This window comes from Cibotium barometz, chromosome 43 (assembly GCF_041138505.1).
Source record: "Cibotium barometz isolate CiBa-2024 chromosome 43, ASM4113850v1, whole genome shotgun sequence".
In the NCBI taxonomy this organism is placed as follows: domain Eukaryota; kingdom Viridiplantae; phylum Streptophyta; class Polypodiopsida; order Cyatheales; family Cibotiaceae; genus Cibotium; species Cibotium barometz.
In genome coordinates, this window is record NC_141088.1 from 199,723 (window position 1) to 224,803 (window position 25,081).

The 25,081-nt window shown below is 46.0% G+C and overlaps 1 protein-coding gene across 3 annotated transcripts in view; it reads left to right on the forward strand.

The window, feature by feature from the left end:
• Positions 1–339: 339 nt before the first annotated feature.
• The window catches only part of HINT4 (histidine triad nucleotide-binding 4), a 37,050-nt gene continuing 12,308 nt past the window's right edge, over positions 340–25,081 (forward strand). For 2 of the 3 annotated variants that reach the window (XM_086781335.1, XM_086781337.1), the window contains exon 1: positions 495–743. In XM_086781335.1, coding sequence (XP_086637461.1) covers positions 648–743 — 96 coding nt within the window. In that variant the 5' untranslated portion in view covers positions 495–647. The other variant, XM_086781336.1, reaches the window with a different exon arrangement.

Sequence of the window (25,081 nt, forward strand, 5' to 3'; positions counted from 1 at the left end):
TAAAAGTTTAATTTATTAAGTTACGAGTTTCATGCTTTATAAGTGTTATTTAATTTTTCAACGAAGACACACATAGGAGAGGAGATATGCATTGAATTGTTATGACCTTCTTTCTGAAAACAACTTTGAGTTCAACGTTGTTGACATAAATGCCTACTTACCATTTTTGTAAATTTCTTTAATTCTATGCATCATTTACTCTATGATTGAATATAAACAAAAGCAATTGCTTGGGGCGTTAAAGAAAGTTAAGTTGCATTTTCATGTGAGTTATAGTCAGATGAGTTATAGCTAGAATCCATGTAGTCAGATGACTCATATTTTTTGCAATTCCTCTATCCTACAAACTCTAGATGGACTTAGGATAGTTTTACATGGTGAAGATGATGATGGTGTAAGATGGAAACAATCACATGCATCCACTTTGGGCTTCATAATGAGGTGGAGCGCCAAGTGACAGAGCTCAACCTTGCAAAAGCTGGAAAATGGTAATTAAGAATTTGTTTCACAGATTTTATCCATGAGCTATGTAGAAAGAGACTCTGTCGCGGGTTTTACACGGCACAACAGCACGCACACGCATCACCCTCTTTACGTTCTCATATAAATTCAACCATGTTCTGCGAGAATGTCCGAGGGCAGGAGAAATGAGATGGTGGGCGCAGAGCACCCAAGCAGCGTGCCCTTTCTGCTCGCTTGCTCAGGGCCGTTCCGCAGGGGGCACATCTTCTCTCCTCTACCAGGTTGGTCTTGATCTGTGCTTTCGCCATGATTTCGGTAAATGTAAGGGCTCTGTAACCCAAAACGCTTTTTCTGGAATGCCGTTTTATGTGGTTCGTGTGTCCGTAGTGGTACATCGTACATGTTTCATGCCTGGTTTGCGATTTGTGCAAGGTGTCCAGGTTTGCAGAATTGGCTGTTATACACTCATTGAGAAGATCATCCTGGCTTTTGAGTAGAGCTAAAACAAGGTTGGCGTGCCTTGGGGTTTTTTGAGAAGATCATACTGGCCTCTGTATTTTTTGCTTTGGAGGAGATCTAAAAGTTTGGGGGGACAGGGTCGTGCTTGGCTTAGGCAATCGTGCCCATTTTGTTTTGTGCAGAACACATAGTCCCGATTTCTATTTTGTAGAGGGGTTATAGAGACATGTCGATGCATTGCAAAGGTTTTGTGACGAGAGAGACCTCATGGTTAATCTTGGCAAAGGCAGTTTCATGGTGTTTAATAGCGAGAGAGAGCTGGTTGGTTTTTTCTATAAAGAGGAGTATGCTTATTGACGGTGCTATCACGAACCAAGGTCTTGAAGACACGTGATCCATGGTAATGAGAGGGATCTTTCTCTTGGTGAGGATGAGGGGAAGTGGGTGAAAACTCCTCATGAATAGGGAGGAGTTTAGGTCTCTTCGAATCCCTCAATTGAGAAGTAAGGAGTTGGGGAGTTTTGATTCGTAGATTCCCTCTTGCATTGGTAACCACAACTTCATGAGCAAATAGATATGATAAAGCCAATTCCTTTTCCCTGGTGACCAGGTCCTTCGCATGCTCCTCAAATGCAAACTTCTCTCGTGAATCTTTCTTCTTGGCCTCCATGAAGTATTGAATTTCCAGATCTTCTTGGGTAGGTCTTAGCTCTTTGTTTTCGTCTTCAAGACAAGAAAGGCGTTGCATAAGAGCCCTATTCTCCGTAGTGTGGGATCTTCTTCTTGAGCAATCTCCTTTGGAGAGTCTCATCTCCATGGGTGGAATGTTGGCCATTTTGGAAGGCCAAAAGTGTAAGCTCGGCTCATAACCATGAGGGAGAGGATGTGCACCTATGTGCGAATTACCTATAGAAGAGAGATGCGAGTAGATGTGCCAGCCGTGAGCACAAGGGACTGCCGGCCTATGAATAACCTCATGAAAGAGAGAAAAGAAAGAAAGTAATATTAACAATCTCCAAAAGACCCAATGGGTCTAGGAGACCAGAAGGTAGTACAATGAATCCATGAGAATATCGAATCATGGAAAAGTCAAAATAAAAAAAATAAAACTAGCTTTCTATGCCTTGATAACATGTGAATACAAGATAAAGATACATCATGAGTTCATGTGGGTACAATGAGGATAACAGTAGGGAGACATCATCATCATCCATCAAGAATGTCCAGGATGGGTGAATTTAGGGCCTCAAAGTGGCTCCTTATATCCATAGCCCATGGTGGGGCATCTCTTTGTTTACTGTAAAATCTTGTGAATCTGAAGTTTTTGTCCCGAGGTCCACCTCGGGCTAGAGTGCCTTGCCCATGATAGCTGTAGCTGATGGGCTTTGTCTAGAACAACTCCTAAAGGTTGTGATGGTGCAAAGTGATTAACAGGTCGGGTATGCATAGTTGCATGAAACAGAAACTGCAATGGATACGGCTGGCCTCTGAAAACGGTAATGCCTTAAAACAAGGAAATGGAGATGGCTAGGAAATGGAACTAGGAAACGGAAACAGCTAGGAAACGGTGGATGTATGATACATAATATAAAAATAATGAGAAAATTAATAACTTGGAAAAAGTTTGAGGAGTACACCATCAGAATTTGAAAGAAGTAGTGAGTAAAATTTATAGAAGATCACTAAGCAAGTTGTAACGACTTAGGCACCCAAAAGTACCGATCCTAGATTGAATACACTTGCAAATGAATGAGAAATCACACTGAAGATAAGGTAGCCTTGCTACCAACCCCTCCTTAGGAAAAACTTTATTCCATAGAGTATTTCTTTGGTACAAGTATGAGGGTACTCTTGCACCAGATTTCCAACACATGCATGAAAAACACTGACAAACAACAAGAGATAGCTTATCTAAGCCACTCAGCAAGGATTAGCATCGCTGTTGAACTTTCCCCTCTTAGAGTGCCTTTAAAAAGAAATATGCTCTTCCTTCCTCTTGGGAAAGTCCTTCGTGGATATCTTGGTCTCTATGCTGTTAAGGAAACCCTACCCTAACGTGTCGTGGAAAGTTGCCTATCCGCCGACCTTGAGCTAGGCTCAAGAGTTCCAATGTAGCTGCTCATCGCTGTTGTCCTCCCGCACTTGTTGTCACACCGAGGTGGTTGCTCTAATCCAACGAGTGGTGCAACCTCTCTCGCGAAGATCGTGTGGGATCTCTGCGGAAGACTATTGCGTTGGTAGCCTAATCACTCGAGCAAGAGGGAGAGAGGAAGCAAGAGAAAACAAGTGATTAGTACTAATCACTCCCAAACCCAAACCCTAAGCACACCACACATGTGAAGGCAAATTGTTGAGCTTTCTGCGTGATATGGGTACACAAGCCGGATGTGAACCCGTCCACGTCTAAATGATAAGGCACTAGGGCACATCTCATCTTGGTCGCCAACTACGGAGAGATGGCGTCTTCTAAACTGCCCATGTCGAAAAGAAGAACAAGTTGTTGCCCCTTCGTTGTGCCATAAGCTCTGATAAGACCTTTCTCGCGCTCCTCAACTCCGCCCTCTTGCTTATCATCGAATACCATTGCGGGTACTGCATTCAAAGCAGGCGAGAGCTGAACAACATTAGTGGTTGAGGGGGGTGGTATAGCTGTGGCGGTAGCCATTGTACAAGCTGGTTGTTTGCCTTTTTTCGTTTGCCATTTGGAACAATCCTTCTTTGCATGTCTCGTGTGGTGGCAGAAAAAACAACGGTTCTCTTTGAAGTACCGCTCCTTCTCATCTGACTGTAAGAATCATCCGGTAATGCCCTTCTTGATCTTTTCTTCAGGGGTCTTCTTAGGTCCATCTTTTCGCTCCTTCCTAGTTGAAGAGCTATTCTGGCCCTTCTTCTTTTGGTCCTTATTGTTGGTGCCTCCTTACCTGCCTGTTGGTTAGATGCCTAGTTCTATTGGGTGATTTGCATCTGCTGCTGCCTGGTGCTGAGTTTTGAGGGTGAATGGAGCGGTCTTGGGCTTGCCTCCATTGAGCATCATCTCGTGGTTCTGCGCAAGAGTCAATCGTAACTTTGGGGTTCAAAATTTCGAATGGGGAACCGAATGGTTAGATCCAATCAACGAATGAACTGCTTCAGCTTCTCCTCCTCGAACTTCCCCAACTGTTGAGCTGACGTGATCACTTTGTTGGAGTAGGTGAGCACAAGGGAACCGTTCTGGGTGACTTTGTAGAACTTGTCTTCAAGATTCGTCATGTACGACGGAGGTAGAAACCTTGTCTTTAGATCGGACACGAAGGTGTCCCAATCATAGTTCGGTAAGCCAGTGTAAGAATCTGTGGGTAAACGGGACTAATGTTGCCACCAAGTGATTGCATCACCTGTGAGGTGTAGAGCCGCCAGATGGACTTTATCTTGGGTGTCCGTGATATTGGAGTGGAAAATGGGCAACAAAAGTGGTTAGTGAACTGGGTCACAACCGAATGGTCGCACTTGCCGTCGTACTTGGTGAAGTTCGGTGAGGCTCGGATGACGCTTGTTGAGGCTATGGCTGGGGTTGTGGAGGACTGAGAAGGGTGGAAAGAAGTTATCAGAGTCCGTAGTGTCTGTTGGAACTGGTCCCTCAAGTCTTCTCGGTCTTGTCGCTCGTGGTTCGCTTTCTCTTCGAGCTCTGCTTGCACTTGCTCCTCTTTGGCCCTGCGTTTGTGTCATGTGCACAGTGTGTATCTACCGTGTGCTACACGCACACAAGACTAGCTTCGAGGTTTGGGGAAGCTTGGAGCTAGGTAGGCTGATTGGCGAGCTAAGTTAGGAAGTATGGACGGGAGGACGCCCAAGTGTGGACGCCCGATGACCGGCCAAGAGCCTATAAAAGGGTGGCCGAGGTTAGTCATTAGGCATATAGAGTCTCGCGTGATTTGTGAGAGCTCTATGGTCTGGAGCCTGGATCTAGTGCAGATGTGCACCTGCTTTACGCAGCCGAGGCCGGAGGCCCGCGAGGGTAGCTTCGTGGCGGTATGGGACGTCGCGAGGTGGAGATTGGTCGGTACGTCAACCTAGTTAGCTCAGCTCGTGGCTCGGTGGGGACAGCCAAGACTGGGGGCTTGCCCACGGCTGTCATGGTTGGGAGGTGAGTCAGGCCTGCACCCCCATGTTGTTTGTTTGTTTGCAGGTTTCGAGTCTCGTACCAGGAGCGTTCCACGAGGAGATCCGGTGGGGAATTGACAGTGCTACCAGAGCATGCCTCGTGAATGAGCAAGTCGGTAGGTAGTGAAGATGAGGTCGAAGAAAAGGTAAGAGTTCAAGAAGCTTGCTGTTTTTTGTCTATGCATACTTCTGTTTTTCAGATTAGTATGTGCTTTTTTCATCAAAGAAACGCGTGATGAGAGTGTAGGTGGTTAGCAGGGTTGCTTGCTTTGCAAGAAGAAGGCTGAAGATGTGTTTTGCAGTTGTATGAACTGTTGAGAGAGAAAAAAGGAAAAAGCATGTTCGCTTTTGTTGCAATGAGAGAGAGAGCGAGAGAAGCGATCGCCGGTTGTTTGCGGGTGCTGGTTGAGTACGGCTGGCCGGGTACAAGCGTTGCCACCGGTTGTTGTAGGCGCAGGTGTGCAGGCAGCTAGGCCTACGTAGCCGGCTATAGTGATTCAAGGGGACAACTGTCTCGAGGAAAGACAGTTATGCAAGAAGAAGAGCCTGATGCAATGAGGGCTGAATTGGAGCATATGAGAAAGCTTTTGCAGGCACAAGAGCAAGAGCTGAAATTTTTGCATGAAGATCCCCATGTGCAAAGTGCCATTGAAGCAAGGAAAGCCGATGCGATGGTAGACATGACTTTTGAGTCCATGGCACGAGAAGTGGGCAAGAAGCCAAGGAAGTTGGCACTTTCCTACCTCCTCCGCAAAGGTGACATCAAAGAGGGGGAAGATGGAGAGCTGAAATTCAGAAATCCACCTCGCTTGAAGCATGGAGATCCCGCATCTCAAAGGTTGAGGTCATTTATGCAAAGGGAAGAGGTGACAGCCACCTCTCGTCATGCATCTTCTCCACAAGGCACAAAGGCTGACAGGTATATGAATGCTAGTGCTTGTCATGACCCTGTGAAAATGGAACAGCACAAGTGTGGGCATGGTGGTTGTTGAGCAAAATAAATATTAAATGATTCACATTTGGGGTGCCCGGACAAAGAGAATGATGTGTGGACATCTTCAGGTGTGAAGGGGGACCAGAACATTAATGGATTTTAATGTTCTAAGCATGGGTGGCCCCTAGGAAACTTTAATAAACATTAAAATAAGGGGCCTAGATATTTTTGGAGGGAGGAAACTCCACTTTTGGTACACGCCTCCCTCACCTCTCTCTCTCTCTCTCTCTCTCTCTCTCTCTCTCTCGCTTTTGGGATTACGTGCAAGCTTCATGCGTGGAAGAGAAGAGAAGCTGGTCGACTGCATAGAGCTGGGAACTGCTGGTTTCTGTGTGTGAAAAGCAGGCCGTACAGCGCTGTGGAAACAGGCCGTACAGAGCTGTACGACAGCAGGTACAGTGTACGGCTTGCAGGTTCAGGCAACACTGACAGAAACTGAAGGCGGGTATTGTACGCGCTGCAAGTCTTGGCGACGGCTGTGCTGCAGGTACAGGTGCAGCTGACAGGACAGCGCAGACACCTGTACGGACAGGTACAGGCTGACACAGACAGCGCAGACCTATATGGACAGGTGCAGGCTGTCAAGTACTGTTCTGTCCAGCAGGTACAGGTGGCAGCAGCTGCAGGCGTAGAGATTGTACGGACAGCTGCAGGTAGAGCTTTTTCAGAGCTTAGTTGGTGCATCAGTCAAGTGGTTGCAGAGAGGAAAGTACAGATAGTCTTTCTCAAGTGCAGACTGGTACGATTGGCTTCACGAGTGCAGAACCACGCACTGAATTGGTAAGCTCTGAACTTGTCCATCTTTCTTTCTTTCCATTGGCTTATGTCTGCTCCAGACTTGTGTTATCTGGCCCCTTGTGAGTGGAGGGGTATGACAGATTGAAAGGGTGGAAACAGAGATTGGACAGTGGATGTATATGTGAACTGAATTGTGGAACCATGTACTTGGGATATGCCAGATGTGTGCTCAAGGCTGCCCTGCTGAATGGTCTTGGCTGATCAGAGGGAAACACAGTGTTGCTTTTGTGGGACACAGATCTGTGTGTGAATCCTCTGTGCTAAGAGGTCTTGTGGATTGCCAGATTGGACATACAGGTGTATTCTCCTGGCTGGTTGTGTTGTACTCAGTTTTACATCACTTTGAATTTGAATAAAGAAATACCGAAAGGGGCGCCAAGCTTTGGGGCCAACAGGTGTCGTTCTCATTTCAGTTTTGGGGCACTCTAGCTCCAATTAAATTTGTTTTTATATTTGGACTACAAGTGGAAGGGTGACTGCTAGTCTACCGCACTTTGGTTTCTACCAGAGGCCGGTTTCAAGGTTCCGTTTGCCGGGACCCATCATCAACTTTCTTAAGGGGGTGAGCTCGTGGTTGACTCGAGGAAAGTCATTGCTGAAAAATTCAGCAACATGTCAGACACAGAAGATGAATATTTTTATAATGAAGAGGAAGAGCAAGAGACTTCTTCTGAGAGAAATGAATCTGAGGATATTCTTGCAGGAGAACAGGCTGCAGATGATGAGCAATATGAGGATGTAACACAGCCAGAAGATATGCCTAGTAAAGAGGAAGATGATGCTCAATTTAAAAATCGTTTGGCTGGTGTAATGGATGTGTTTATGCAGCTCACACAAAGTGAGAAGTTTGCTGAATTTATGAGATCCCGTTCTGAGCCTGAAAAGAAGAAGAAGAAGGTGCGTTCTAAGAACCTTCCTCAGGGTCATAGTGCTGCCTTCCCACAGGATCCATCTTTCGGACAGTTTCCGAACATGCAACATGCTTTTGGTGCTAATTCTCAGAGTTGCTTTTTTGGACAGCCATCTGTTCCTCAGTAGACTATGCATCCAGGTTATTTTGGTGGTGGCTCTGTGTTCCAATCCATGACTGGGGGTTATCCTTAGGGAGGCATGGGTATGCCAGGGACTTTTGGAGCAAATTTTCAGCCTGGTATGCAGGGGAATATGTATGGTGGTATGCAGTCCGGAATGCAAGGAAACATGTTTGGGGGCATGCAATCTGGAATGCAAGCAAATATGTATGGGGGCATGTAGCCCGGTATGCATAATGGTATGTTTGGAAACATGGCTGGAATGTATGGCATGCCAGGTGTGGGAATTGGTAATGTTGATCCTATGATGGGCATGAATGGTGGGGGTAGCAATCTTGTGAAGCCACTTCCTTACGATAATCTAACGCCTATGCGCTGAACAAGAATACCATCAAGAATCGATTCCCCATACCGAGGATCGATGACATTTTGGACCGCTTACAGGGCTCCACAGTCTATAGCCGGATTGACTTGAAAAGTGGGTATCATCAAATACGTATTAGACCCGAGGATGTGCATAAGACAGCATTTCGAACCACGTTTGGGTTGTATGAGTTTTTGGTTATGCCCTTTGGTTTGACAAATGCACCTGCCACATTTAACAGAATGATGGACAGGATTTTCCGGCCTCATAGAGCGTTTGTGGGCACATTCTTTGATGATATGATTGTGCATTCACAAACTGAGGAGAAGCATAGAAGGCATTTGGCCATTGTGTTTGCAGAACTCTAGAACCATAGACTGGTTATTAATGGCAAGAAGAGTGAGTTCTTCTTGCAAGAAATACACTTCTTGGGGCATATTGTGTCTAAGCATGGAGTCCATATGGATCCATCGAAGGTGGAAGCAATTCTTAATTGGCCAGATTTGAGGACCGTGCATGATGTACGCAGCTTTTTGGGATTGTGTTCCTATTACAGGCGGTACATACGGTATTTTGCTGAAATTGCTTCGCCCCTTCATGCCTTAACCAAGAAGGCAACTCCGTTTAGATGTGCTGATCAGGAAATTACAGCCTTTAAAAAGCTTACTTCGGATCATTACCGGACCTCCGAAAGGCCTTTGTTGTCCAGTGTGATGCATGTGGAAACAGCATTGGGGCAGTTCTCATGCAAGAAGGACATGTGGTAGCCTATGAGAGTCGAATATTGCACGATGCCGAGAAGCATTTACAGGTTTATGAGAAAGAGATGTTGGTTGTAATTCATGCTCTTTCTACATGGAAACATTATTTGCTTGGGGCTGATTTCACTGTGCAGACAGACCATCAGACCTTGCGTTATTTCCTCACGCAAACTAAGCTTTCAGAGAAGCATATGCGATGGGCAAACCTTTTGTCTATGTTTCACTTCCAGATTGTGCATGTGGAAGGCAAAAAGAATGTTGTGGCAAATGTTTTGTCACGCAAGCCACAGGTCTCAGCAGTTTCACTTGCTTATCATCATGAGCTTGATGAAATGAAAGAGCAGTATGCCCATGATGAGGACTTTGAAAGGTTGTATGATCAGATGTCTGAGGGTCAGCGGCATGAGCACTATACTCTCAGAGATGGGTTTTTGTTGATGCATGGTAGACTGTGTGTTACCAAGCAATTGCGCCTCAAGGTTATGATTGAAAGTCATGCTCCACCGTATGCAGGTCATAGAGGAATTGACACCACGGTAAAAGCAATTGAGACTTTCTTTTATTGGCCAACCTTGAGAAGAGATGTTGATGCTTTTGTTAGGCAATGCATCGTTTGTCAGAAGGTAAAGTTTGACCGTCAAAAGACACCAGGGTTACTACAGCCTTTACCTATTCCCGATAGACCATGGGAGAGCATTGCCATGGATTTTATATTTGATCTTCCACGGACACAAACGGGCAATGATGGCATTTGGACTATCATATGCAGGTTCAGTAAGCAGGCTCATTTCATTCCCGTGCGTAAGACGATCAAAGTTGATCATATGGTGAAGTTGTTCATGGCGAACATCTTCAAGTATCATGGCTTGCCTACGTCTATCATTAGTGACCGTGATCCACGGATGACGAGTTTGTTCTGGAGAGGGTTGTTTGACAACATGGGTACAACTCTCAAGTTTTCATCTTCATTTCATCCACAAACAGATGGTCAATTGGAAGAGGCTAACTCTATAGTGCTAGATCTTCTTAAGTGTTATGTGTCAGAGCACAAGCAACAATGGGAAAAGTATCTTCCTTTGGTGGAGTTTTCCTATAACAACACTGTCCATACCTCGACGGGCAAGGCGCCTTTTGAGATTGTGGAAGGAGGGAAGATGTCATGGCCCTGTGAAAATGGAACAGCACAAGTGTGGGCATGGTGGTTGCTGAGCCAAAATATTAAATGATTCACATTTGGGGTGCCCGGACAGAGATAATGATGTGTGGACATCTCCAGGTGTGAAGGGGGGAACTAGAACAGTAATATTTTAATGTTTTATGTATGGTTGCCCCTAGGCCTTAGTGGCCCCTAGGGAACTTTAATGTTTATTAAAGTTGGGGCCCTAGGATAAGTTTGGAGAGAGGCCACTCCACTTTTGGAGTTGCATGCCTCTCTCACTTCTCTCTCTCTCTTGCTTTTGGGAGTCGTGCAAGCTCAAACGTGGAGAAGAGGAGAAGAAACGTGGAAGCTAGTCGACTGCTGTTTTTGGGGTTTTTGGCTGCTGTTTTCTGTGCAAACTTGCCCGTACAGTCCACGTGTGCAAGTGTACGGCTGTTGCAGGACAGGCGGCTGTCTTCTCTGCTGCAGGCTCTGCTGGTACAGGGGTCGTTGACAGAGGTTGAGCAGGTACAGGCGGTGCAGTGGGTACTGCTGAGGCTGTACTGCAGGTACAATTGTATGGACAGCAGGTACAGGTATCTGTACGACTACTGACAGGTGGCTGTGCTGCAAGTACAGAATTGTACCATCAGGTACAGTCGGGTACAGCAGGCGCACCAGTAAACTCAGGCGACAGTAGCACCGTCCGTACAGTTCTTTACGGACAGATTCAGACAGGTGTGCAGAGGCTGTACGGACAGGTACAATGCTGAATTACTGACCTGTACGGACAGGTACATCATCTTCAGTTGCACACAGAGTTTTGCAGAGGTCAAGTGATTGCAGGGGAAAGAGTACAGACAGTCGTTGTCAAGTGCAGATTGGTACGAACTGTTCCACGGGTGCAGAATCACGCACTGACTTGGTAAGCTCTGAACTTGTTCCTATGTTTTCTTTCCATTGGCTTATGTCTGTTGCAGATTTGTGCTATTTGGTCCCTTGTGAGAGGAGGGGTATGGCAGATTGAAAAGGGTGGAAACAGAGATTGGACAGTGAATGTATGTTTGTGCTGAGTTGTTGAATCATGTGCATGGGATATGCCAGATGTATGCTCAAGGCTGTCCTGCTGAATGGTCTTGGTTGATCAGAGGGAAGCATAGAGTGTTGCTTTGAGACACAGATCTGTGTATGAATCCTCTGTGCTAAGAGGTATTGTGGGCTGCCAGATTGGACATACAGGTGTATTCTCTTGGCTGGTTTTGTTGTACTCAGCCTTACATATTTTTGAAATTGAATAAAGAAATACCGCAAGGGGCGCCAAGCTTTGGGGCCAACAGGTGTCGTTCTATTTTCAGATTTGGGGCACTCTAGCTCCAATCAAATTTGTTTTCATATCTGGACTACAAGTGGAAGGGTGATTGCTAGTCTACCGCACTTTGGTTTCTACCAGAGGCCGGTTTCAGAAGATGGTACCACCCGTTTTGCACACAAAGGATAAGATCTTTGAGGTTGATCAGTATGTGGAGAATATGGATGAAGCTTATCGGAGAGTTAAGTTGGCACTCCAAAAAACTCAGCAGAAGCAAAAGAAAGCTGCAGACCGTCACAGACGTGCATTAGAGTTTGCATTGGGTGATTGGGTTCTTTTGTGCTTTGAAAAGGCTAGGCTCAAGAAGATGAAGGGTAAAGAGCGCTTATTCCCTAAGCTGAGCATGCGATATTATGGGCCTTTTCAGGTATTGGAAAAGATTGGTGAGGTAGTCTATCGTTTGAAGCTACCAGATCACTGGAGGATTCACAATGCATTTCACGTGAGTCTCCTTAGACCTTTCCGTGGGGATGTGCCTGAGGATGTATCAGATGAGGCTCAGCCGGAAGTTGAGGAACTTGATGAGGTTCTTATTCCAGAGCAGATACTGGCACATAAGGAAAGAAAGGTACGAGGTAAAGTTTCCCGTCGCTATCTTGTGAAGTTCAAGAACTATTCACCGATGGATGCGAAGTGGATGGAGGAAGGTGACTTAACAGATTCACCTCAGGTTTTGCAGCTTTATCTCGATGCCTTTGAGTTGGAGCCGACTCTTGTTATGGCTCATTCAGGTTCAGCAGAGCATGGGTCTGGAGCATTGCCTGATGCTCAAGAGGGGGGTAGCACCTCCACTCCCTTGATACAGACAGGCTCAGATGACATCTAGAGGTCGCTTGGTGCAGTTTTTGTCTCACCCGAAGGTACTGATGGCTTACAGTGCATCTGTTTATGGGACTTCTATGATATATGTGTACTACTCACATTGGATGTTGTGGTTGTGTATGGTTCACAGTGGTATACAACTTGGACTATTACTACGCCATTGGTTTGCAGTGAATGATGTTACATGTGCATGGCTTAGAGAGATTGGGACGCTGATCTTGCCATATTGTATATTTCACTTTGGATATTTTGCTGTATCACGAGATTGCAATCGAGGACGCTTGCCATTTTTCAAGAGGGGGGTGTGTCATGACCCTGTGAAAATGGAACAGCACAAGTGTGGGCATGGTGGTTGCTGAGCAAAATAAATATTAAATGATTCACATTTGGGGTGCCCGGACAAAGAGAATGATGTGTGGACATCTTCAGGTGTGAAGGGGGACCAGAACATTAATGAATTTTAATGTTCTAAGCATGGGTGGCCCCTAGGCCTAACTGGCCCCTAGGAAACTTTAATAAACATTAAAGTAAGGGCCCTAGATATTTTTGGAGGGAGGAAACTCCACTTTTGGTACACGCCTCCCTCACCTCTCTCTCTCTCTCTCTCTCTCTCTCGCTTTTGGGATTACGTGCAAGCTTCATGTGTGGAAGAGAAGAGAAGCTGGTCGACTGCATAGAGCTGGGAACTGTTGGTTTCTGTGTGTGAAAAGCAGGCCGTACATCGCTCTGGAAACAGGCCGTACAGAGCTGTACGACAGCAGGTATAGTGTACGGCTGCTGCAGGTTCAGGCGGCGCTGACAGAAACTGAAGGCGGGTACTGTACGCGTTGCAGGTCTTGGCGACGGCTGTGCTGCAGGTACAGGCGCAGCTAACAGGACAGCGCAGACACCTGTACGGACAGGTACAGGCTGACACAGACAGCGCAGACCTGTACGGACAGGTGAAGGCTGTCAAGTACTGTTTTGTCCAGCAGGTATAGGTGGCAGCACTGCAGGCGTAGAGATTGTATGGACAGTTGCAGGCAGAGCTTTTTCAGAGCTTAGTTAGTACATCAGTCAAGTGGTTGCAGAGAGGAAAGTACAGACAGTCTTTCTCAAGTGCAGACTGGTACGATCGGCTTCACGAGTGCAGAACCACGCACTGAATTGGTAAGCTCTGAACTTGTCCATCTTTCTTTCTTTCCGTTGGCTTATGTCTGCTCCAGACTTGTGTTATCTGGCCCCTTGTGAGAGGAGGGGTATGGCAGATTGAAAGGGTGGAAACAGAGATTGGACAGTGGGTGTATATGTGAACTGAATTGTGGAACCATGTACTTGGGATATGCCAGATGTGTGCTCAAGGCTGCCCTGCTGAATGGTCTTGGCTGATCAGAGGGAAACACAGAGTGTTGCTTTTGTGGGACACAGATCTGTGTGTGAATCCTCTGTGCTAAGAGGTCTTGTGGGCTGCCAGATTGGACATACAGGTGTATTCTCTTGGCTGGTTGTGTTATACTCAGTTTTACATCACTTTGAATTTGAATAAAGAAATACCGAAAGGGACGCCAAGCTTTGGGGCCAACAGGTGTCGTTCTCATTTCAGTTTTGGGGCACTCTAGCTCCAATTAAATTTGTTTTTATATTTGGACTACAAGTGGAAGGGTGACTGCTAGTCTACCGCACTTTGGATTCCGGTTTCAGTGCTCATGGAGGGCATGATGGTCACATGTATTCAAGACATGTATCCCATGGAGGGGGTGACAAGTCTGCCACTAGAAGTGCCTTGCCTACTGAGTTGTCTCATGGAGAGACATTGCCTTATGGAGGAAGGTAACATGCATCTGATTCTTAGGTTTGTGGAGCACATGCCACCGTGCTTCAAGAAACTTCCATGATGGCCCATGGAGCCCATGCAGATAGGGCTACCCTGTTGTATAAGGGGAAAAGAAAAAGAGAGGACCATGAGCCTCATGCCAGAAAGCTCAAGGAATTTAAAGCAGGTGACAAGTCCGTTAAGTTTGATGTTTTTCATGGAGAGCATGATGCTTCCAAAGTGTTAGCATTTGTGGCACAGTTTGACATTGCTTTTAGCGATGAGGACTTCACTGAGAAGTCTAAAGTACGCCATGCTAGCATGTTCTTGAAGGGGACCGCTGCTCATGGGTGGATCACTGAAAAGATCACCAAAGATCCCATTTGCACCTGGAAAGAGTTTAAGAACAGATTTTATGCTCAGTTCTTGCCACCTAATGCGGAGCAAACTCTCACCCAAAAGTGGGATAGACTTGAGCAAAGAGATAATGAAAGTGTGCAACAGTATGTCAATAAGTTTTGGAAAGTGTTGCTTGAGGTAACTCCTTTTATGCAAATCACTGAGGATGAAAAAAGAGGAAGTTTCGCTCCGGATTGCAACCAGCTTATTGTTCAGGCATTGAATTGCACCCGAAACATACTTTGCAACAGCTTATAGCCTCTGCTCTTGCTACGGAGCAATTGGTGCTCAAAATTAAGCAAGATCAAGGCGGTTCAAAGGGCAAAGATAAGGCTGTCCCAAATCTGCAAAAAGGTGGACAGCCACTTAAAAAGAGCTTCCGGGAGATCCAGAAGGGAGGAAAAGCTGAAAATACCTCATCTAAAGATCATGGCCCAAAGAAGAACAAATTTGGCTTGACCCCCGAGCAAAGGGAGCAATATGCCAAGGAGGGGAAATGTTTTTCTTGTGGCAGCAAAGAGCACATGTTTCGACAATGCTCTGATCGCAAACCAAAGCATAAGGACAAGCAAACCAAGGCTAATGTGCATGCAGTTCCCGATGTGTAGGGAAACACAAAACATGATGCAAAAGAACGGATGGTATGCAAAGCATGGGGTCAAATCAAGGATCAGCCCGCCTTATTTATGTTTGATGATTGTGCAACCGATAACTTCATCTCTATTCAAATGGCAGCTGCCTTGGGTATTGAGGTTGAGAACATGGAATCTCAGATTGAAGCAGAAGCTGCCTTTGTTGGTAAAGAGGTGCAGGTTACCCCACTAATAGGGAAGTTGCGCATACATATCCAGGGTTACCTTGATAATGAGCATTTCTTAGTTGCACCACTTAATGGATGTGATGTATTGCTTGGCAAGCCATGGCATCATAGGCTTGAGCCCCGCAAAGAGTACAAGACAAACATGATTTCTTTTATGCATAGAGGCTGCATGCATTTCATTGATGCCAGCAAGGAAGGGGATTCCATCCCACTTGTATCTCACATCCAGATTAATAAAGCAATGAAAAAGAGTCTTTCTGCGTACTTGGTTTTTGTTCGTGATAGCATTTTACCAAGTCATCAAAATGTGGATGCTTTGACTTACGATAGGTTGAATTTTCTTCATGCATTCAACAATTGTTTTGCTGATGCATTGCCAGGTGAATTACCTCCCCAAAGGCCCGAGGATCATCACATAAATCTTGTGCCAGGCAGTTCTCCACCTAACAAACCCGCATACCGTGTAAGTGCCGCACAAGAAGAAGAGATCATGAAGCAGGTAAATGAGCTTTTAGAGAAAGGTTTGGTTCAGCCAAGTTCCTCACCTTATTGCTCTCCCGTGCTTCTTGTTCAAAAGAAAGACGAGTCATTCCGCATGTGTGTGGACTATAGAGCTGACTTCTTCAAGTGGATTGCTCTCCTTCGAACGTCTTCTTCGAGTCTCTTGTTTGGTAACTGTATTCATCCCAGTTGTACATGGACATCATCTGGTTCATTGAACCCATGGAGCATTGTATATCATATATTGAGGAGGGGTCGGCCCGTTCCGGCCCCAGTGTTGGTGTCCACTGATCATCATTTCATTTCATTTCAGTTTTCAGTTGTTATTAAGTTGTCCATTCAAATTGTGAAATTTAAGTTGTGCTATTATGCATGTGGGTGTCCAACAGAGTCTATTCCCACTTGATGGGATTGGTTTCATAGAGGAGGTGATCACTATGCTTTGTGAGGGCTTTATGATGCCCCTTGTTGTCCTCCTTTGGTTCTCCATGCTCTTCGCCTTGATCTCCATACTCTTCATGCATAATGTAGGCCTTTTGAGCCTTCTTTTGAAAGAAACAATCTTTCTTAATGTGTCCAGGTTTGTGACAAAAATCACAAATGATTAAAGAGTTGTACTTAGTCTTTCCCTTGTAGCCTTTGTTTGATGTGTAGAGAGCCACTTCATTTGATGAAAGTGTTGGACAAGGTGTTCTCTTTTGCTTTGACCTTCAACTTCTTCTCTTCCTACAAAAGATCAACAAGCTTTGTGATAGGCATGTTAGTCAAAATTGTCACAATGTTGTCAAAATCGTGAGGCAATAACTTGGAGTAGCACGGCAATGGCAATGTCTTTATCCACCTTTAGTGAGATGCCTGCAAGCTCGGTCATAAGATTTTGCATATGGTTAAGATGTGATGCAAAAGGAGTTATAGACTTCGTATCAAGTTTAAAAAACTCAATGATCAAACCAAACTTAGAGCTCCTAGATTGAGCCCCAAATAGGGTATCCAATTGATCCCATGAAGCCTTGGAGGATTCACACCCATCCACATGGTGAATGTATATGTCATCCAACTCAAGAGTTATGATGGCTCTTGCTTTGTCATCTCTAGTCTCCCATGCCAGAATAGTAGCTTGGTCCCTTGGCTTCTTCTCCTTTCCACTTGTGATGCTCCATAGGCCTTTCTTCATGAGGATGAGCCTGATGCGGGTTTCCCTCGAAGTGGAAGGTAGTATCATGTGAGACCATTAGGGTTAAGAGTGTTGAGCAGCACACTTGAGAGAGAGTATTGAAGAGGGTTTGACTCAACCTTGAGTCACCTTGAAGATTGAGGCTCTTGGTGAATGAGAGATTTGAACTAGAAGCTTGTGAAAGGCTTAGAAGAGGTTTGGATTTGATTTCAAGAAATTTGTTGGGCCTTGCAAGAGAGGCCAAGACTAACATTGAGGTAGAATCAAGTGCCAGAGCTCAGAGAGAAAGCTCAGGCAAAACAAGATAAGATCAGTGATAATTAATCACTAATGAGAATTGGAAGAGCTTGTGGCTATGGTTGTTAGATCCCATACAACTCAATACCACCTAGTGGTTTCATCAAAACAAGTGGTTTAGCACAAAACTAGGTGCTAGAGAAGCTTCACCCACAAGCTAAGTGATTTGGTCCCTTTCACATGTACATGGTCCATTTGGCCCCATCCTTCGAGGGATGTGTTTGGTGCATATCTCAAGACAACCTTGAGGATGAGTTTTACCGACTCTCCCAAAATGGGTGACCCATGCTAACGTACTCGAACAAAGTCATCATCATGGCAAAACAGTTGGAAAAAACAAAGGAAGAAAAGTTGAAGCAGTTCCTTAGGGGGTTAGATACTAACATCAGGTTTACCGTACGGAATTTAGAGCCTCAATCTTATGATCGGGCTTTGAGTATGGCTCAAAATTAAGAGATGATGTTGAATGGCGGCAATCCCACCCCCTATGCCTAGTCGGCAGCTCTTGAGGGGTTTGGGCAGCGGTCGGCCACGGCTGATTACAGTCGGCTAGCAGACAAGGCAAAGCCCACGCTTTTTCCCGCACAGATATTCAGCAGGCCGACAGCCCTTCTGACAGCCGACCAGCATCCCCATGGACATTAAAAAAAGCGCCTCAGCCTCAATCCATAAATCATCAGAAAACGAATCAAATTCTCAAGGAATAGTCAAGCATGTGTGCTTAGGCCTCCAACCTTTGCATACTTTCAGCATTCTTGTGCTTTCAGCCCAGGGCAAACAAAGCTCAGCCTCTTCAAGAGTTCTCAGCACACCAACCTTGAGTCTGGGCCAGTGTATTCTCTTCAAAGAAAGCTTTACAGTCGCCTACAGCTTATGCACAATTTTGCCCAGCGTTTGGCCACTTTGTCCTTGCGTTTGGCGGTCAATCGGTCAATTTGTCCACTCAGTCTTATGGACACAGTTCAGCTTGTATTCGGTTCTTGAGAAGAAATAAAGTAAATGCTCTTGCTTGCCCCGGGGGGGGGGGGGGGGGGGGGGGGGGGGGCGGGGCGGCGGCGGCAATTTGGGACCCCATCTAGTGTCGTCTTGACTACATCTTTCAGATTCATGTATGCTATTTAAAGGATTGCTAAAGACTTACTAAACTCAGGTTTAAAGAAGGACTCGTTGTTTCACATGGTCCTAGCTTGGCGTATGCTACATTGGTATCAGAGCTTGGGAGGTGATTCAACCCGGCAACCTAGGGTGTGAGCGTCCTGTGGGTGGTAAGGCTGAGATCGGGAAAAACCACTCACCCATTCACCATGGCATCAAGCTCTGAGGACATTACTAAAGAAGAAGAACCATTCTAGAAACACTTCCGCAAAAAGAAGACGAAGACGAAGACAACCAAAAGTTAAAGGAGCAGATAAGGTAACTCCAGATTCAACTCGAAAGAGTTCAAATGGAAAAAAAACTGGCAGACTTACATGCAACCTTGGCCCAGCAAGAGACACCCAAAGAACAAAGTTCCTCAATGGAATAGTGGTGTCGATGGATGACTGAAAAAGAAGAGCAAGACCATGAAGCAAGATTGGCCGAACAACTCGTAGAGAAAGCCAAACTATTAAATCCCCACCGGATCTCCTCGTGGAACGCTCCTGGTACGAGACTCGAAACCTGCAAACAATCAAACAACATGGGAGTGCAGGCCTGACTCACCTCCCAACCATGACAACCGTGGGCAAGCCCACAGTCTTGGCTATCCCCACCGAGCCACGAGCTGAGCTAACTAGGTTGAGGTACCGACCAATCTCCACCTCGCGACGTCCAATACCGCCACGAAGCTACCCTTGCAGGCCTCGAGATTGCTGCCGGCCTCGGCTGCGTAAAGCAGGTGCACGTGTGTACTAGATCCAGGCTACAGCTCTCACAAATCACGCGAGACTCTATATGACTAATGACTAACCATGGCCACCCTTTTATAGGCTCTTGGTCGGTCATCGAGCGTCCACACTTGGGCGCCCGCCCGTCCATACTTGGGTGCCCGCTCGGCCCGTTAGTCTTTTCCTAACTCAGCTCGCCGATTAGCCTGCCTAGCTCCAAACTTCCCCAAACCTCGAAGCTAGTCTTGTGTGTGTGTAGCACACGGTAGATACACACTGTGCACATGACATACTCCCCTTTCTCTAAGAGCTCACTCCTGAGCTCACTAAAAAGCCAGGGTAATCTCTCTGAAGAGTAGTCAATGTCTCCCATGTAGCATCCTCCTCAACACGATCCTTTATTCCGTGATAAGCGTATTACGTAATCTTCTTTCACGAAATCCAAGAATCTTTTCAGGTTCATGCGGAACAAATGTCATGTCCTCGACATTTATAATTTCTTGAGGAGTAACTAATTGGTCTGTTCCACCCAGTACTTCCTTAAGTCTACTGACATGAAATACACGATGAACTTTCACATGAGAAGGTAAATTCAATTCATATGCAACTGAGCCAATCCGTCGTGTGATACGAAATGGTCCAGAGTATCTAGGGGATAATTTCAGAGATTGACTTGTCCGTAAAGTCTCGGAATCTTTTGGAACTCGCAAATACACTATTGTTCCTTCAGAGAACTCTGTGGGTGAACAATGTCTATTAGAATAAAATCTGTCTCAGTCTTGAGCACTTCTAATAGATTCCGTCGCAACTTGTAACATTTCTTACATATCTTGCAAAAAATTACGTGCTGCATCATGCTGCAGTCCTGAGAATCCTACTGTAACACGTGATCTAGGTTGAAAACCATACATAAGCATAAAAGGACTAAAACCTGTACTCGTATACTTAGTACTGTTATATGCAAATTCTAACATAGGAAGATAATCCTCCATTGAACTCTGTCTTTTGGATACATATGCTCGAAGCATATTCTCCAAAATCTGATTCACTCTTTCAGTCTGGCCATCAGATTGAGGATGATCTGAGGAACTCAAATTCAAAGTTGTTTCCAACTTCTCAAAAACAAGTTTCCAAAAATCACTCGTAAACTTAGAGTCCCTATCACTGACTATGTCCTGCGGTAACTCGTACAGTCTAAACAATTGCTCGATAAACTGCCATGCTAATTGCGTAGCTGTAATAGTCTTCCGGGTCGGTAAAAATCTAGCCATTTTTGTCAAGCGATCTACCACAACCCAAATAGAATCGTGGCCTTGATGTGTTCTTGGCAATCCGGTAATAAAATCCATGGAAATACTTTCGCATTTATTACCTGGGATTTGCAAAGGATGCAATAATCCAGCCTGTCTAAAGCGTTCAGCTTTATTTGCCTGACAAATTTGACACTTGAGAACATAATCTTCTACATACCCTTTCATCTTTGGTCAATAAAAAGTGTGTTTCACTAACGATAGCGTCATGTGTACCCCAGGGTGTCCAGCAGAAGGGGTGTCGTGACACTCCTTAAGAATCTTGGACCTAATGTCCGAGATCTGTGGTAGTCTTAAACCATTCAATCCCTAATAACAAGTCTACATTTTCTAGGTGTATAGCATTCCAGAGTATCTTTGTAGTCCTGAATCTGGATTGGAAGCATCTCCACCTTTCGATCCCATACTCGCCTTCCCACATGTAGGCGCACCTCATAGGTATGATCGCTGGGTGTCGTATCAAGACTCAATTTCTGCACAAGTTTGTAGTTAACAAAGTTGTGTGAGCTGCCAAGGTCTAGAAGAATGTGAATTTTATGGCCATTCACTTCTCCATAAACTCGGAGAAGATCATGCAAGCCAAAAACTTTAGAGTTGAATAAACAATCAGAACATGTACTAGGGCGAGAAAGTACAGTAACTGACGTACCTGTCAAAGACAACTGGTTAGCTGTCTTTGGCTTGGGTCTTGCGTTCGTCTTTGCACCCTTTTGCTTTGAGCACTCGTTACGCATGTGTCCTTTTTCTTCGCAGATAAAACAACTGGTTAGGTGCCTTTGGCTTGGGTCCTGCGTTGGTCTTTGCACCCTTTTGCTTTGGGCACTCGTTACGCATGTGTCCTTTTTCTTCGCAGATAAAACAACGTCCCTCCTTCTTGAGCTTCAAAGCTTTAAGGAGTCGTTTCTTCTTCGCTTGTGTCGAACTTGAATTCTTCGAAGGTTGGTCCGAAGACTTTCCTTCAGTCGTGTTGGCCATAGGTGCAGAGAACTTTCTTTTATGCTTGTTCCCTTGCTCGGTAACGGGTTCGACTCGGAAGAGACCATTGTATCATCATAGATACGAGCTGAATGAATGGCCTTGTCCAATGTTTTGCATTTGTTATTTTTAACTTGTAAACGGTATGAGTCTGGTAAACCAGCTACGAAGAACCCCAAAAGAGTAGTGGGATCTATCTTTGTAGCTTTCATTTGCAAGTCCCTAAACTTCTGGAGATAGACCTCGTTGGACAGCCACCTTGCATTCTATTTGCAGCCTCTTCTTCTTCTTTTTTCCCACCCACTCTCCCTTCACAAGACCTTGTGAACCCTTGAGATGGCAGATTTGCTTGAGATGGCTGAGAAGCATGTGAAGATCCTGACACTCCCCACGTTCCCTGTGGACTGCTAGTTGTACTGGAACAACTATGGCATATGGAAGGTAATGATGGAATCTGTTTTGGAGTCCTATGACACTTGGCTGATTTCATTGTTGTTGGGGTTCCACGGTCGGAGTTAGAGGAAGGGGAGTTACCCTCTGTTTGGAAGGAATGGGAGGCACAAGCATAGTTATAGGATCGTGTTAATGCCAGAGTCCTTTCTTTCATCTTCCTCAATTGCACACCACAGGTGATCAATCACATAAAGCATATGACGTTGGCCAGAGGTATTTGGCAGCATTTGGCTTCTCTCTACAATAGGGTATCACCCATGAAGAGAATCTCCTTGGAAGTTCAGATGCGGGTGATGAATCCTGCAAAGTCGTCGACGATGCGGGAGCACATGAACAAGCTGCTTGCTCTTTAGCAAGAAGTTCTCGAGACAGGGAAAGAGATATCATCAGAGGATATGGCCATAACTTTGCTGTCATGCCCTCTCAGTACTCTGCCTTTTACTCTTCTCGTTGATCACCAGTGGCACGCTCAGCACCATCACATGGGAGGAGCTTGTGCCCATGGTCTTGGACCAGGAAGAGCGATTCACGAACCCTCCACAGGGCGCAGGTTCTGAGGCCTTAACTGGCCAACAGTCAAAAGGCCGTAATAACAACAACAAGGGCAAAGGGAAGGCTTCATCGGAGAAGTCTTCTGAGAAGAAACCCGATTCAAACCGAGAGACTGAAGGCTGAGAGGACCTGTAATGATTGTGGCAAGAAAGGCCACTACTGAAGGAAGTGTCCTAAGCGGACTGGGAAGAGTGCCGATTCTTCGGCTTCAGCTGCAAAGACTCCCGCCTTTGTGCGCTTGGAAATGTTGGACACCGATGCTTCATCTTCTTCGAGCGAGGAGGCAGTTGGCTTCACCGCCAAGGATACTTGGGAATGGATTCTTAATGGTGGTGCTTCCAGGCACATGACTCCTTCTCGTGACCTCTTTCAAGATTTGAAACGGCAGTCAGGTTGCATTTTCATTGACGACAATTCCACCATACCGATAAATAGTGAGGGCCGGATGGAGATCATTTTCGATAACAAAGGAGGGAAGCATTCCTCTCATGTTCTTTACTTTCCCACACTTGGTTTTCATCTGTTGTCAGTGCATGAGGTGTGCAAGACTGGCCAGGTTGTTTGGGAAGGCAGCGTGGAGAATGGTATATACAAACTCTCCCGCACTCTTCTCTTTGACAGGTTCTCAGATTGGTGATTTGTGGCATTTTCGGTTTGGCCACTTGAATGTGGATGCGCTGCGGCGAGCTTTCTGGGACCAGATGGTGGTTGGCTTGCCAGATGTTGGCAGCAGGCGCACGGACGTTGTAGTTCTTGCATTCGTGGTAAGCAACACAAGGAATCTTTTCCGAAGCAGGCTTCTAGGCGGGCTTGGAAACCTTTGGAGTTGGTACACGTGGACCTATGCAGACAGCATCCTTGGGAGGTTCTTTGTACTTTATGCTGCTTGTTGATGATTGTTCCAGATTCACATGGGTTTATTTCCTTTCACAGAAGGACCAAGCTTTTGCTCGGTTCAAGGAATGGCATATGATGGTGGAGAAAGAGTTTGGCTTGCAGATTAAGACTCTTCGGGTTGACAGAGGTGAATTTTCTTCCAATGCTTTCGTGAGATTTTGTGCGGAACATGGCATCAAGCGGGAGTTGGCCAATACAGGTTTGCCGTCAGAGAATGGAGTAGTTGAACGTAAGAACATGACTGTGGTGGAGATGGCGAGGACGATGCTGGAGCATCGTGATCTTCCTCGTCCACTTTGGGGAGAGGTTGTGGCTACGGCTGTCCATATCCTCAACCATTCTCCGATGACTTCAGTACCGAACATGACTCCCTTTGAGGCATATTTTGGCAGGAAACCTGATGTCTCCCATTTCCATGTGTTTGGGAGCGATGCATATGTTCACATTCCGAAGAAGCAGAGGGGGAAGCTCGACTCAAAGTCTGAAAAGCTTGTCTTTGTGGGATATAACTCTCTTTCCAAGGGATACATGAAACCGATCCCGTCAAGTGGGAAAGACTCCGTTGGACACCCACACGCTTAATAGCACAACTTTAAAACCACAAATTTGAAATGGACAACTTAAAACAACTTGAAATTAAATGAACAGAAATGGAAAGATGGACACCAGCACTGGGGCCGGAACGGGCCGACCCCCCCCTCAATATATGATATATTTATTGGGAGTATTTAATGAATACAATGCTCCATGGGTTCTGAGAACCAGATAATGTCCATGTACATATGAAAACAGTACCAAACAAGTAGGCTCGGATTTCGATGAAGAAAACTCGAAGCAGCACGACCACTAGTGTGGTCCAATCTCTGTGATCCTGTGCTTTCACTGGACTCCGCGGAGAGCACCTCACTGGTGTTCCGAGACCGCGCACAAACAGGCGCTCTCGTACTAACGCCTGGCTCTCCCGATCTCAGCACCTTTGGACCGAGGTTCGCCAATACAGCTTGGACAACCCGGCACCGAACGGGTGTGGCCGTAGAGGGATGAATCCCTTATCAGATTTAAACATATAATACTTTACTCAAATCTGAAAATCACTTACTTGTAGATGGTTGATAGAGGACCAAAACTTGTGGTATGCTGAAGTCACCCAGATGATGCGAAGTCTCTTTGTAGAACACCAGTGGAGAGGATGTACCACCACAAAGGACACAGCCGCCTGCTGTGAGAGAGGAATATCCACTTGCAAAAGAGGAGATGCCTGTCCGCAGAGTGGAGGAGCCCAAACAGAGTCGCCTGAGCGTAGTGTTCTACTGGCCGGAACACAATCGCATAGCCATAGCTGCCTGTAGGGGCATGCGCAGCTTGGGGAGATGCAGCCAGAAGAGAAGAGGCAACCTGCAGGTACTGTCGCCAGAGGGAGTAACTGCCTGTAGGAAGGGAGATGAAAAGGGGTAGTTTGCTGGTGAAGATGTGCAGCCTGCAGGAAAGCTCACGCAGATGATAGGGCAGCGCCACCTGCTGGTGTACTGTCGTGTGGGGGAAAGTAGCCGCCTGCAGTCAGTGCTGGGCTGGCAAATACAGCCGCCTGTAGTAAAACTGGCGCAACCAGCAGCAGTGTACACGGTGGCTATTGGAGGTGACAGCCGCCTGGAAGACAGTAGGCGCAGCAGTACAGGGAAAAGATGGCAGCCGCCTGCTGTGAGTTCAG